Source organism: Euleptes europaea, chromosome 1 (assembly GCF_029931775.1).
Source record: "Euleptes europaea isolate rEulEur1 chromosome 1, rEulEur1.hap1, whole genome shotgun sequence".
Classification (NCBI taxonomy): domain Eukaryota; kingdom Metazoa; phylum Chordata; class Lepidosauria; order Squamata; family Sphaerodactylidae; genus Euleptes; species Euleptes europaea.
In genome coordinates this window covers 178262759-178277065 of record NC_079312.1, presented here as the reverse complement: position 1 = coordinate 178277065, position 14307 = coordinate 178262759, and the positions used below count along the sequence as shown (strand labels likewise).

Here is a 14307-nt window from a genome sequence, read left to right as displayed (position 1 = left end):
AGATAAAACTGGAGATGAAGGTTAGAGCAACAGGTCAAGAATTTTGCCTTCACTGGAAAACTTCATCTCCTGCACATTTTTAAGAACATAAGGAAAGCCCTGCTGGATCAGACCAAAGTCCATCAAGTCCAGCAGTCTGTTCCCACAGTGGCCAACCAGGTGCCTCTAGGAAGTGCACAAGCAAGGCGACTGCAGCAGCATTATCCTGCCTGCGATCCAAAGCACCCAATATATTAGGCATGCTCCTCAGGTCCTGGAGAGAATAGGTATGCATCACGACTAGTATCCATTTGGACTAGTAGCCATGGATAACTCCATCCTCCATAAGAACATAAGGAAAGCCTTGCTGGATCAGGTGCCAACAAGGTGCCTCTCGGAAGCCCACAAGCAAGACGTCTGCAGCAGCATTATCCAGCCTGCGTTCCACAGCTCCTAAAATAATAGGCATGCTCCTCTGATCCTGGAGAGAATAGGTATGCATCACGACTAGGAACCGGCATGGTGCAGTGGTTAAGAGCGGTGGTTTGGAGCGGTGGACTCTGATCTGGAGAACCAGGTTTGATTCCCTACTCTTCCACATGAATGGGGGACACTAATCTGGCAAACTGGATTTGTTTCCCCACTCCTCCACATGAAGCCAGCTGGGTGACCTTAGGCTCGTCACAGCTCTCTCTCAGACCCACCTACCTCACAGGGTGTCTGTTGTGAGGAGGGGAAGGGAAGGGGATTGTAAGCCGGTTTGATTCTTCCTTAAGTGGTAGAGAAAGTCGGCATATAAAAACCAACTCTGATTCTTCTAGCATCCATTTCAACTAGTAGCCATGGATAGCCCTCTCCTCCATGAACATGTCCACTCCCCTCTTCAAGCCTTCCAAGTTGGCAGCCATCACCACATCCCGGGGCAGGGAGTTCCACAATCTAACTACGTGTTTGTGTAACACCTAGACTGCAGCATCCGATCAGGGCTTGTGAATTAACACCTCCAGGTGAGAATTTTCCTACCATCCTCAATAATTCTGCCCTCCCACCCAGTCAGTCAGTTCACAAAATAATTAAAGTACACGTGATTCCAGACAAGTTTGCCCTGTTTCAGAGCTCACCTGTAAGCAAGGTCTTCACAGGCAACAGGTGTTCAACACCTTTTTTGCAACCTAATGCTACACTATTTGTTTGTTATTTATAGTCTGCCTTGGTCGCCAAGACTCAAGGCGGATTACGTGGATCTCTGCATCTCGACTGGCACATTTACGCTAACCCCACTCAGGTGTATTGTGCAAGTCTACCTGCAGGATTGGTTCACCTGAAGAAAATGGGGTGTTCAGCCTGCGTATAGGCTAGTGTTGCCAGGTCTCTCTTCGCCACCGGAGAGAGGTTTTTGGGGCGGAGCCTGAGAAGGGGAGGAACTTCAATTCCATAGAGTCCAATGGCCAAAGTGGCCGTTTCCTCCAGGGGAACTGATCCCTATCGGCTGGAGATCAGTCGTAATAGCGGGAGATCTCCAGCGAGTGCCTGGAGGTTGGCAACCCTAGTCTAGGCTCCAGGGCCTGCCCACAGCCAAAGCCAGGACGGCGTGCCCGGCTGCCCTCTTCAACTCAGCCCCTAACATCAGCAGCAAGGAACGAGCCATGCGCCCCCCTAGCCAAAAGCCACTCCACGTCTCCCGCCTGCAAAAGACTGGCACAGCCAGGGAAGAAACCCCCTTGCCGCCAGCCCTCGGCTTTTGTCTTGCCGACCTGGGCTTAAGTCTCCCACGCCTTCATCTTAAGTCTTCCATGCCTGCTGGGATGGGGGGGGGAGGGAAGGGGGGGAAAGAGACCAGCTATCCCGGCCAACTCCCCGCCAGCCTGCGCCGCCCACCCGGCCGCACAGCCCCGCACGGGGCCGCGCCAGCATTTTTTAGCCTTATATGGAAGGGCCGGCACACTGCGGCTCCTCTATCCCGACAGGATCCTCCTTCCTGGGGGAGGGGAGGGGAGGGAGCATCCCTCCGCATGCAAGGCCCTCCCTCCCTCCCTGCCCCCCCACCACATCCTGCCTTCCTGGGAAAGCATCCCTGTCAACCCAAACTCCCCGCCGAAAAAAAAGGAAAGAAACCACGGAAGGCGAGAAAGGAAGGCCCTTCCCACTGCCCAACCCATCAATTGCTTCCTCACTGGCTATCTACTGTGCTTCCCACCCACCCAGCTGCTTATCCCCTTAGCCTGCAGACATGGGGGGGGGGGGGAGAGACGTGCCTCCTCAGTGCCTGCTGCCAGCCAGGCTCAGCCTGAGTCAGCGTCTGTGGCCCGGTGACTCACCGCATCGGCGATCAGCGCTGGATTCCAGTCACCCACCGGCCTGCTCGCCTATAAATTCCTTCTAACGCTCCGGGGAAGCTCCCTGCTAGAATTGTGGAAGGGGGGGGGGACGTCGACCCAGAGTCTGTTCCAAAACCCCCCACCCTTTCACCAGCTAGATTCGAGCACTCCCGAGACCGACCAGATTTTTTTTTGGGGGGGGGGCATGAGCTTTTGAGAAGCAAAGCTCCCTTCATCAGATGCAAGCAGGAACTGAGAGATCCCTGCGCCTTTACCTCCCAACTCTTACTCTTGGGTGTGCAAATTCCAGTGTGGTGGTGGTAAAAGGGTGGGCCTTTGGAGTGGGCTCTAAGTAGACATGGCAAGCGGTGAAACCGCTAGATTCGAGTCCAGTAGCACTTTAAGAGAACAAGATTTTTGGGGGTGTGAGCTTTCGAGAGTCAAACACCTGAACACATGAAGCTGCCTTATACTGAATCAGACCCGTGGTCCATCAAAGTCAGTATTGTCTACTCAGACTGGCATTGGCTCTCCTAGGTCCCGGGCAGGGGTCTTTCACATCACCTACTTGCCTGGTCCATTTAACTGGAGATGCCGGGGATTGAACCTGGGACCGTCTGCATGCCAAGCAGATGCTCTACCACTGAGCCACGGCCCCTCCCCAAAGCTCAGTCAGATAAGCAGGAAGGGAGATCCCTGCGTCTTTACCTCCCAGTCGGAAGGGGTGTCAAGCACCTGAACGCACGAAGCTGCCTTATACTGAATTAGACCCTTGGCCCACAGGGTCAGTATTGTCTGCTCTGACTGGCAGCGGCTCTCCAGGGGCTTAACTTTAACCAGAGATGCCAGGGACTGAACCTGGGAACTTCTGCACGCCGAGCCCCTCCCCTAGATAGAGGGTGCTGCAAAGACAGAGAGGATCGAGAGTGTTGCAGAGAGAGGAGTCAGGATGCAGAGGTACAATGCAAAATGTCATCCGCTCGATTCGAACAAGAAGAGAAAATTACAATGCACTTCGGCAACTACCCTCCCACCTTCCAACTAAGAAACAAGGACTCCTGGATCTCCATTTCGGCTTGCATCTGACAAAGGGCGCTTCGGCTCTCGAAAGCTCACACCCAGAAAACCTCGCGGTTCTCTTAAAGCTGCTGGACTCAAATCTAACTGTTCCGTAGCATACCACGTCTACTCAGAGCCCCCTCCAAAGTCTCACCCTTTCACCACTACCACACCAGAATTCGCGCACCCAGGAGTAATAGTACACAGCCAACCCCACCCAAGCGGCCCTCTAGTAGACGAGAAGAGTTGGTTTTTATATGCCGACTTTCTCTGCCACTTAAGGGAGAATCAAACCGGCTTACGATCACCTTCCCTTCCCCTCCCCACAACAGACACCCTGTGAGGTAGGTGGGGCTGAGAGAATGTGACTAGCCCAAGGCCACCCAGCTAGCTTCATGTGTAGGCATGGGGAAACCAAGCTGGTTCACCAGATTAGCCTCCACCGCTCATGTGGAGGTGTGGGGAATCGAACCCGGTTCTCCAGATCAGTCATGTTTAGAAAACAGAAGGAAGGAAGAAGAGTTGGTTTTCATATGCCAACTTTCTCTACCACTTAAGGGAGACTCAAACTGGCTTACAATCACCTTTCTCTCCCCACAACAGACACCCTGTGAGGTAGGTGGGGCTGAGAGAGTGTGACTAGCGCAAGGCCACCCAGCTGGCTTCGTGTGGAGGAATCGAACCCGGTTCTCCAGATCAGTCATGTTTAGAAAACAAGGGGCAGCTGACTGCATTTTCTGGGCCTTGGGGGGGGGACGACAGGATGCCCAGAAATAGCAGATTCATGCCCCGACAAGGGTGTGGGTTTCACCTGCCATCACCACATAGCAGAGAGGTCTTAGCACCAGAACGCTGAGCGCGTGGGAAAACCAAGCCTCGGCAACCACAGGGGCTAACTTTGACACTTGCTTTTGCCTTTCAGTGCAAACTGCAGAACAACCGATGCTCCGCCTTCCCGGGACTGGATCTAGACCGGGCCTACCTGAATACGCAACCTGCCGAGCCAGATCGCCTGCCCAGAGCACAACCACCCTGCTTACGGCTCCAACCGAAGGGCAAACACAGCAAGTTGGTTGGACTCAACCATTGCTCAGTTTGATGTCTTTCCAAGCTATGACCTGCCAGGAATAAACCCTAGAGATTTAGTTGTAACCATAACAGGTAAGAGGTTAATAGGAAACCCTGCGAGTAGCAGGAGAGAAGACTGAATAGAAAGAGGCAAGGAAAGCTATCTGATGAACCGGGTTCGATTCCCCGGGCCTCCCCATGAGCAGCGGAGGCTAATCTGGACAACCAGGTTGGTTTCCCCACTCCTCCACGCGAAGCCCGCTGGGTGACCTTGGGCTAGTCACAGCTCTCTTAGAGCTCTCTCAGCTTCACCTACCTCACAGGGTGACTGCTGTGGGGAAGGGAAGGGGACTGCAAGCCAAATCTGAGTCTCCCTTAAGTGGTAGAGAAAGTGGGCATTTAAAAACCAACTCCTCTTCTTTGTCTATGAACTCTCCAATAAAACCTGCTGATAAACGAAGCTTTGCGTTATCTTATCCACTGCGGATGCTGACAGTATTGTTCGGTCTTCGCCTAGGGTGGGCAAGATATCTGCCCTTCCTCAGAGCAGAAGGAACCTTCACGGTTAAGTAATCAAGGTTCCGGTTGCCAGGCAGGCAAGCTGACTTGCAGGGTTACAAAGCCTGATTCCAGCCAGGGTGGGGGAACTCCGCCTAAGGGATTCAAGCCTCCTGAGCGGATGCAGAGTCTATATAGAATCAGAGTTGGAAGGGGTCATACGGGCCATCTAGTCCACCCCCCTTCTCAATACAGGATCAGCCTAGAACATCCCTGACACGTGTATAGAATCGGAGTTGGAAGGGGCCATAAAGGCCATCTAGTCCAACCCCCTGCTCAATGCAGGGCCAGTCTAGAGCATCCCTGTAAAGTGCTCGTCCAGCCGCTGCTTAAAGACTGCCTGTGAGGGGGAGCTCACCACCTCCCTAGGGAGCCGATTCCACTGTTGAACTCTTACTGTAAAAAAAAAAAAAATCCTAATATGCAACAGGTATATTGGGAAAGAGGGGAAACTGGAGAATCCCTGGTGGTCCCTTCCAACTCTATGATTCTATAAATAGGAAAAACAGTGCAATCCCTAAGGCCAGCGAACCACCCGGCTACCTTGCCTGTCCGGCAGGCCTCCTCACTAGGAAGAGAAGCAAAGAGCCCAGAGAGAAGGTGCGCCTGTTACTGCCTTAAGAGCAGCCTGCTGTACTTTGATGCTCAACATGCTATGATCCACGTGACATTGTGGACCCCCCCATCCACCAAGAAGCCAAGCTGTCCCGCCCTTTCCCCACACTGTGTGTGTGTGTTAAGTGCCATCAAGTCACTTCCGACTCATGGCGACCCTATGAATCAGTGTCCTCCAACATGTCCTATCTTTGACAGCCTTGCTCAGATCTTGCAAACTGAGGGCAGTGGCTTCCTTTATTGAGTCAACCCATCTCTTGCTGGGTCTTCCTCTTTTCCTGCTCCCCACACTAGCCTAGGTCTTACGCCAAGAAATCGATCCACTGTGCCTTTGTTTAACCGGAGATGCCAGGGGCTGAACTTGGGACCTTTTGCATGCCAAGCAGACACTGGCCCCACCCCAGATGATCAGAGGTGGTCGGCCATTGCCTTCCTCCATCCCGCCCCCAAATCTAAACAGCCTAGTTGCTCAGTTTCCCTCTTCTGGCTCCGAAGACTTTAACGCCACCCACTAGATCTCTGCAGGCCCCAAGCAGGTCGGCGAGTCCAGTCAGTAGAAGAAGAGTTGGTTTTTATATGCCGACTTTCTCTACCACCTAAGGAGGAATCAAACCGGCTTACAATCACCTTCCTCTCCCCACAACAGACACCCTGGCAGGTAGGTGGGACTGAGAGAGTGCGACTAGCCCAAGGTCACCCAGCTGGCTTTATGTCTAAGAGTGGGGAAACAAATCCAGTTCACCAGATTGGCCTCCACTGCTCATGTGGAGGAGTGGGGGAATCAAACCCGGTTTTTCAGATCAGAGTCCACCACTCCAAACCACCGCTCTTAATCACTACACCACGCTGGCTCTCTCTGCAAGTTACAATTGTCCTTAAAGAGAAGCTCACACAGCCAGTGGGATTTTTATTGATTTGTTATCCAGGCTCCTGCGAAAGGAACCACATTTGGCAACGGCATGAACTCCTCTTGTAGGATTTGGCAGAACTTGGGAAGCAAAGCAATTTTGAATTAATCCCGACTTCCCTTCTGACACCTTCAACACAGCAAGTCCCTCGGGCTCCAGGAATATGCAGAGAGAAACTTTGAAGGACTCCGCCTCCTGTTGCAGGCATGCGTTTCTAACACACCCAGCTGGCACATGAGTTACTGAAGGAAGGAGCCGGCCTGTTCATCCACCTGGAGACGGGCAGCCTTGAACACATGTGAACACATGAAGCTGCCTTCTACTGAATCAGACCCTTGGTCCATAGAAGTCAGTATTGTCTACTCAGACCGGCAGCGGCTCCCCAGGGGCTGAGATCGAGATCTTTCCCATCACCTACCTGTTTGCCTAGTCCCTTTAACTGGAGATGCCAGGGATTGAACCTGGGACCTTCCGCATGCCAAGCAGATGCTCGGCCACTGAGCCATGGCCCCTCCCCATAACATAAGTAAAGCCATGAACACATGAAGCTGGCTTCTACGGAATCAGACCCTTGGTCCATCAAAGTCAGTATTGTCTACTCAGACCGGCAGTGGGTCTCCAGGGTCTCAGGCGGGGGTCTTTCCCATCACCTCCTTGCCTGATCCCTTTAACCGGATACCGGGACCTTCGGCATGCCAAGCAGATGCTCTACCCCTGAGCCATGACCCCTCCCCACTCAGACCAGTAGCGGCTCTCCAGGGTCTCAGGCTAAGGTCTTTCCCATCACCTCCTTGCCTGGTCCCTTTAACTGGAGATACCAGGGATTGGACCTGGGACCTTCTGCATGCCAAGCAGATGCTCTACCCCTGAGCCACGGCCCCTCTCCATGGCTCTCCAGGGTCTCAAGCTGAGGTCTTTCCCATCACCTCCTTGCCTGGTCCCTTTGACTGGAGATACCAGGGATTGGACCTGGGACCTTCTGCATGCCAAGCAGATGCTCTACCCCTGAGCCACGGCCCCTCTCCATGGCTCTCCAGGGTCTCAGGCAGGGGTCTTTCCCATCACCTCCTTGCCTGGTCCCTTGAACTGGAGATACCAGGGATTGGACCTGGGGCCTTCTGCATGCCAAGCAGATGCTCTACCCCTGAGCCACGGCCCCTCTCCATGGCTCTCCAGGATCTCAGGCAGGGGTCTTTCCCATCACCTCCTTGCCTGGTCCCTTGAACTGGAGATACCAGGGATTGGACCTGGGGCCTTCGGCATGCCAACCAGATGCTCTACCCCTGAGCCACGGCCCCTCTCCATGGCTCTCAGGCTGAGGTCTTTCCCATCACCTCCTTGCCTGGTCCCTTGAACTGGAGATACCAGGGACTGGACCTGGGGCCTTCGGCATGCCAAGCAGATGCTCTACCCCTGAGCCACGGCCCCTCTCCATGGCTCTCAGGCTGAGGTCTTTCCCATCACCTCCTTGCCTGGTCCCTTGAACTGGAGATACCAGGGATTGGACCTGGGGCCTGGCATGCCAAGCAGATGCTCTACCCCTGAGCCACTGCTTCTCCCCTCCCCGGCCCCAGAAGTTTGCTGCAACTTGCAACCGGCAGCAGCAGCTGGGCTCCAGGGGGTTGGGTGTCAGGGTGGGCGAGGGAGGCCGACGTCGAGGAGGTGGGGCGGGGCGGTCCCCCCCGCGGCTGATGGGCCACGGGGGGGGGGGAGGCGGCGGCTCCCCCTCCGAAGAAGCGAACCGAGGAGGCCGGAGCGAGGGAGCGCTTCGCCTTTTTTCGCTGCGCTCTTTTTTTTGCAAGGGCCAGACAAAAAAAGGGCTTGAAACCGGAGCCGCCCCCCCCCCCGGCCGCTCCTCCCCGCGATCCGGCGCCTGGCCCCGGCTCCGCCCCTGCAAGAGGCCCCGGCCGCCGAACCCGTTCCCCCCCCCCCAGGCTTGCTCCGCCAGACGCCCCTTACTGGGGGGGGCGCAATACCCGACGCCCAGCCGTGCGCGCTTTTACGCATCCCAAGGGAGGCTGCAAAGCGCGCCTCTGGGCGCTCTCCCCCGCCCCGTCCTCAGCCCAGCATCCCGGGGGGGGGCTTCCCTGCCCTCCCCCCCCAACCCCGTCCCTCCCTCCCCCGGCAGCTCCCTGCTCCGCAGCCGGGCCTCTCCCGGTCCCCTTCCACTAAGGTCTCCAACTTCAGTTCGGGGAATCCCTGGAGACCTGGAAAGGCCGGGTTGGGGTGGGGGGGCGAAATAAAGCGTCATCGCCCCCCCTCCCTCCTCCAAAGCAGCCATGTTCCCCCGGAGAACCCCTCCCCCCTCGTCCGGAGCTCGGCTGCAACCCCGGGAGCTCTCCGGGGCCCCCCTAGGAGGCCGGCACCCAACTAAGATCTCCGGCTCAGTTTGCGGAGTTCCTGGAGGCTTGGAAAATGGGGGGGTGGGGTGGGAATAAAGCGTCACAGGGTCCCCCCTCCAAAGCAGCCATTGTCTCCCGGGGAACCCCTCCCCCTCGGCTCGGCCGCAACCCCAGGAGCGATCCGTACCTCCCCCACCCCCCCACCCCAGGAGGCTGGCACCCAACCAAGACCAACAACTCCAGGTTGGGCAATTCCCAACTGCACACTTGGGATTCACTGGACGCTTGGAAAGGGTGGGTGGGGAACAAAACGTCGCAGGGTCCCCCCTCCCCCTCTAAAGCAGCCATTTTCTCCCGGGGAACTCCTCGCCCTCGCCCGGAGCTGGGCTGCGCCCCGGGAGCCCTCCGGAACCACCCCCTAGGAGGCTGGCACCAACTAACATCTCCAGCTCCAGCTTGCGGAATTCCCGGAGGCTTGGAAAGGGTGGGCGAGTGGGGAATGAAAGGGTGGGCGAGTGGGGAATGAAAGGGTGGGCGAGTGGGGAATAAAAAGGTCCTAGCCCCCCCCCCTTCCTCCTCCTCCTCCTCCTCTTCCAAAGCAGCCATTTTCTCCCGGGGAACCCAGAGCTGGGCTGCAACCCCGGGAGCTCTCCCAGGCCCCCCCCCCTAGGAGGCTGGCACCAACTAACATCTCCAACTCCAGTTTGCGGGATTCCCGGAGGCTTGGAAAGGGTGGGCGAGTGGGGAAGAAAAGGTCCTAGCCCCCCCCCCCCATCCTCCTCCTCCTCCTCCTCCTCCAAAGCAGCCACTTTCTCCCGGGAGCTGGGCTGCAACCCCGGGAGCTCTCCCAGGGCCCCCCTAGGAGGCTGTCCCCCTTTAGGCAAGGCGGGGAGGTGGAGAGCCGCGCGCCCGCCCGCCCCGGGCTCACCGATGGAGACCAGCTTGATGCTCTCGCGCTCGAGGAACTCGAGGGCCACCGAGACGTTCTCCAGCTGCATCTGTCGGAAGGTGGGGCGGGCGTTGTACTTGCGGCCCATCTTCTTCTGGCTCAGCACCTCCAGCAGGGCGATGAGGCGCAGCCCGTCGCCCAGGTCGGTCTGCAGGTTGCCGATGCGCTTGTTGACGCACTTGAGGTGCTCGTTGCACCAGCGGGTGAAGGTGTTCTGCTGGATCTTCTTCCAGGGCGCGTCCTCGGCCAGGTCCTTCTCGGTGGCCGGCATCTCGCCCTCGCCCCCCGGCGCGCCGCCGCCGCCGCTGCTGCCGCCGCCTCCTCCGCCCGCTCCCGCGGCCTGCTGGAGCCGCGCTGGGGAGCCGCTCATTATAACCGCCGGGCGGGGTCGGTGGGTGGGGTCCCGGCTGGGGGGGGGCTGGGCCGAGGCTTAAAGGCGCAGGAGCCGGAGGCTGGGGGGGGGTTTGGGCTCGCAGGGAGACAGCCCCCTTGCGCTTGGAGAGGTCGCGTTGCCAACCTGCAGGAGGGAAACAGGGATACCCTTATGCTATTGGACTAAAGTCAATGAAAACAGACAGCCTAAGTCAGAAAAGGGCAATATATATAATGCGCTTTTCTGACATATAGATATATTGCACTTTTCTGGCACACGCACACACACACACAGCACTTTTCTGACACACACACACACACATATATATTGCACTTTTCTGACACACACATATAACACTTTCCTGACACACACACATATATATATTGCACTTTCTTGACACACAAACACACACATATATATATATATATTTCAGAAAACGCACACACACACATATATTTATATATTTCAGAAAAGTGATATATATATATATATATATATATATATATATATATATATATATATATATATATATAATATATATATATATATATATGAGAGAGAGAGAGAGAGAGAGAGAGAGAGCACTTTTCTGAAATATATAAATAGCACTTTTCTGACACACCCACATATATAGCACATTTCTGACAAATATATATTGCACTTTCCCCACATAGATATAGGTATTTCACTTTTCTGACACACACACATATATAGCACATTTCTGACAAATATATATTGCACTTTCCCCACATATAGATATAGATATTGCAGTTTTCTGACACACACACATATATATTGCACTTTTCTGACAAATATATATTGCACTTTCCCCACATATAGATATTGCAGTTTTCTGACACACACACATATATATTGCACTTTTCTGACAAATATATATTGCACTTTCCCCACATATAGATATAGATATTCCAGTTTTCTAACACACACACATATATTGCACTTTTCTGACAAATATATATTGCACTTTCCCCACATATAGATATTGCAGTTTTCTGACACACACACATATATATTGCACTTTTCTGACAAATATATATTGCACTTTCCCCACATATAGATATAGATATTCCAGTTTTCTAACACACACACATATATTGCACTTTTCTGACAAATATATATTGCACTTTCCCCACATATAGATATAGATATTGCAGTTTTCTGACTTATGCTGTCTGCTTTCCTTAACCTCCAGGTGGGGCCTGGAGATCTCCCCCCCCCCCGGGTTGGATCAGAACCAACAGGTCAAAATTGCATCAAAAAGAGTTTTCTGCTAAACTTTTCTGACAGTTAGAGCGGTTCTGGAACAGGCTTCCTCGGGAGGTGAAGGGTTGGGTCAATGTCTGGCTCTCGTGGCCCTTCCTCCCATGCCCAGAGTAATACAATCAATCGCCACTTTGGGTGGGGTCAGAAAGGATTCTTTTTTCCCCTTACCAGATTGGCCAGGGATACTGGAGGGTTTTTGCCTTCCTCTGGGCATAGAGTAGGGGGTCACTGGAGGAGTGGGGAGGGAGGATGTTGTGAATTTCCTGTGTTGTGCAACGGGTTGGACTAGATGACCCTTGACGTCCCTTTCCAGCTCTATATTTCTAAATACAGTTCCTCTCTAAACTGCAGAGATCAGCACCTTCCCAGAGAAAATGTTTGCTTGGGAAGGTGGACTATTGGGTTGCCAACTCTGGGCTGGGAAATTCCTGGAGATTAGGAGGATGGTGGAGTCCGGGAAGGGTGGGGTTTGTAAGAGGGGAGGGTCCTTCGCCACCTTTCAAATCAGCCATTTTCTCCAGGTGAACTGACCTCTGTCGCTTGGTGATCACTTGAAATCTCAGGAGATCTCCAGCCACCAGCTGGAGGTTTGGAAATCAGCACAGATGCGAAGGAAATTAACAAAGTGCAAACATTTATATAAATAGCTACATAAATACACAACTGAACAGGCAGTTTACAGTACTAGTTAAAACCTTTCCCAGTTAAACCCCGAAGGAAAACAGCAAAACTGGTTATCAGTGAAACTGACCAGAGTCAACCGTTGGGGCTATAAAAGAAGAAGAAGGGTTGGTTTTTATATGCCGACTTTCTCTACCGCTTAAGGGAGACTCAAACCGGCTTACAATCACCTTCCCTCCCCCTCCCCACAACAGACACCCTGTGAGGTAGGTGGGGCTGAGAGAGCTGTGACTAGCCCAAAGTTACCCAGCTGGTTTCGTGTATAGGAGGTGGGGAAACCAACCCGGTTCACCAGATTAGCCTCCACCCCTCATGTGGAGGAGTGGGGAATCAAACCTGGTTCTCCAGATTAAAGTCCACTGCTCCCTGCGGGGCTGGGGACAGGTTGAACTGGCTGGGGGCAGCCCTGGGATGCTGGAGAGACAACAGCCGTGGGGCTGGAAAGCGAACTTTGAAGCGTCCTGCTCAATGGAACCTCCATGGGAAGGGGCAGTATACCTGGTGCTGGGAGCAAACAACGGGAGAGGGGCGTGGCTGTCCGGCCTTGCTGCTGGGCGTCCTGGAGGCGTCTGGCCTCTGTTGGAAATGGGACAGAGGTTTTGTCTGCCTTTGGGGGGCTGGGATTAGAGGTTTTTGGGGAAGGGAGAGGGGGCACCTGAGAATTGGCGTCAGAATTGCCCAGGTGCTCCGGGCTCGGAACTGGGAGGGGGAGGGAGTGTTTGGAATTTTAACCCCTTCCTATCGGGAAATGGGAATCATGAGAGTGAAAGAACCAAGGTTGGGGGGGGGGGGATAAAATAGGCAATTCCAGCCAGACAAGCTGGCTCTGCGATCACCCCCCAAGAGTCACAACCCCCACCCCCGCAGACAAGGCATGTGAGGGGAGAGGGGTAAATGGGGAGGCACCATTGCTTGGATTACCTTTGCCCCCCCCATCCCCTTCCAAGGTGAGGATTCTGAGACCTGTACTAGAGGAGGGGAGGAGGGGCTGGCCCTAGACCTGACTTCCTTGCTTAAAAAAATATTGACACCGGCACATGCATGCACACATACAACCCCACAGGTGCAACATTCAGTCTAGAGCAGGGCTTCTTATGACCCTTTTTGCCCGAGAAATTTTACGCAACCCCAGCTAGATAGGTATATAAGAAAAAGAAGAGTTGTTTTTTATATGCTGACTTTCTTTACCACTTAAGGAAGAATCAAACCAGCTTACAATCCCCTTCCCCTCCCCACGCCAGACACCCTGTGAGGTAGGTGGGGCTGAGAGAACTGTGACTAGCCCAAGGTCACCCAACTGGCTTCATGTGGAGGAGTAGGGAAACCAACCCGGTTCACCAGAGTAGCGTCCGCCGCTCATGTGGAGGAGTGGGGAATCGAACTCAATTCTCCAGATCAGAGTCCACCGCTCCAAACCACCGCTCTTAACCACTACACCACGCTGGCTCTCACAGATATGCAAATGAAACAGGTATGCAAATCAAACATTTACTTGATAATAAATAATAAGAAACCCTTTTACTGTTGCCAAATTTTTCGCGACCCCCACATTCAGTTACGCGGCCCCATATGGGGGTCGCGACCCACAGTTTAAGAAGCTTTGGTCTAGAGGAGAAAAGGAAACTTGCCGGGAAGGCGCCTGGTATTTAGGGAGCTGGGGGGTAGATCGGCCCCTCTGGCCCAGCCCCAACCTGGAAGGTACCACTGGAGGAATGCCGATTGGGCTAGTAAGTGCATGTATCGAAAATTCCTGCCTGATGAGGCCCCCCCCCTCCGCCTCCCCACACCCCGCCCTTAACCCAACCCCGTAGCCCCAGGTGAGGGAAACTCCACTCTGGGTGTGTTTTTCCTCCTGGTTGGGCCTGATCCGGCAGCCTCCTCTTCCCAGGCACAACCGCAACGATGAAGAATTTCAGCGCCCTCCTGGGGCTGCTGACACCAGGTTGGGGATTCCTGGAGGGTTGGGGGTGAGGCCTAAGGGAGGCAGGGTTTGGGGAGGGGAGGGGGCTCAGCAGGTTATAATGCCATTTTCTGCAAGAGGAAACTGATCTCTATCCTCTGGAGATCAGTTGTAATTTGGGAGATAAGAACATAAGGAAAGCCCGGCTGGATCAGACCAAGGCCCATCAAGTCCAGCAGTCTGTTCGCACACAGTAGCCAACCAGGTGCCACT

General features: G+C 54.3%; 1 protein-coding gene across 1 annotated transcript in view; it reads right to left on the bottom strand.

The window, feature by feature from the left end:
* Positions 1–10166, bottom strand: part of FLNA (filamin A) — an 89239-nt gene extending 79073 nt beyond the window's left edge. Inside the window, exon 1 of the mRNA XM_056855973.1 lies at positions 9776–10166. Coding sequence (XP_056711951.1) covers positions 9776–10166 — 391 coding nt within the window. The remainder of the gene's footprint in view (positions 1–9775) is intronic.
* Between the last annotated feature and the right edge of the window lie 4141 nt (positions 10167–14307).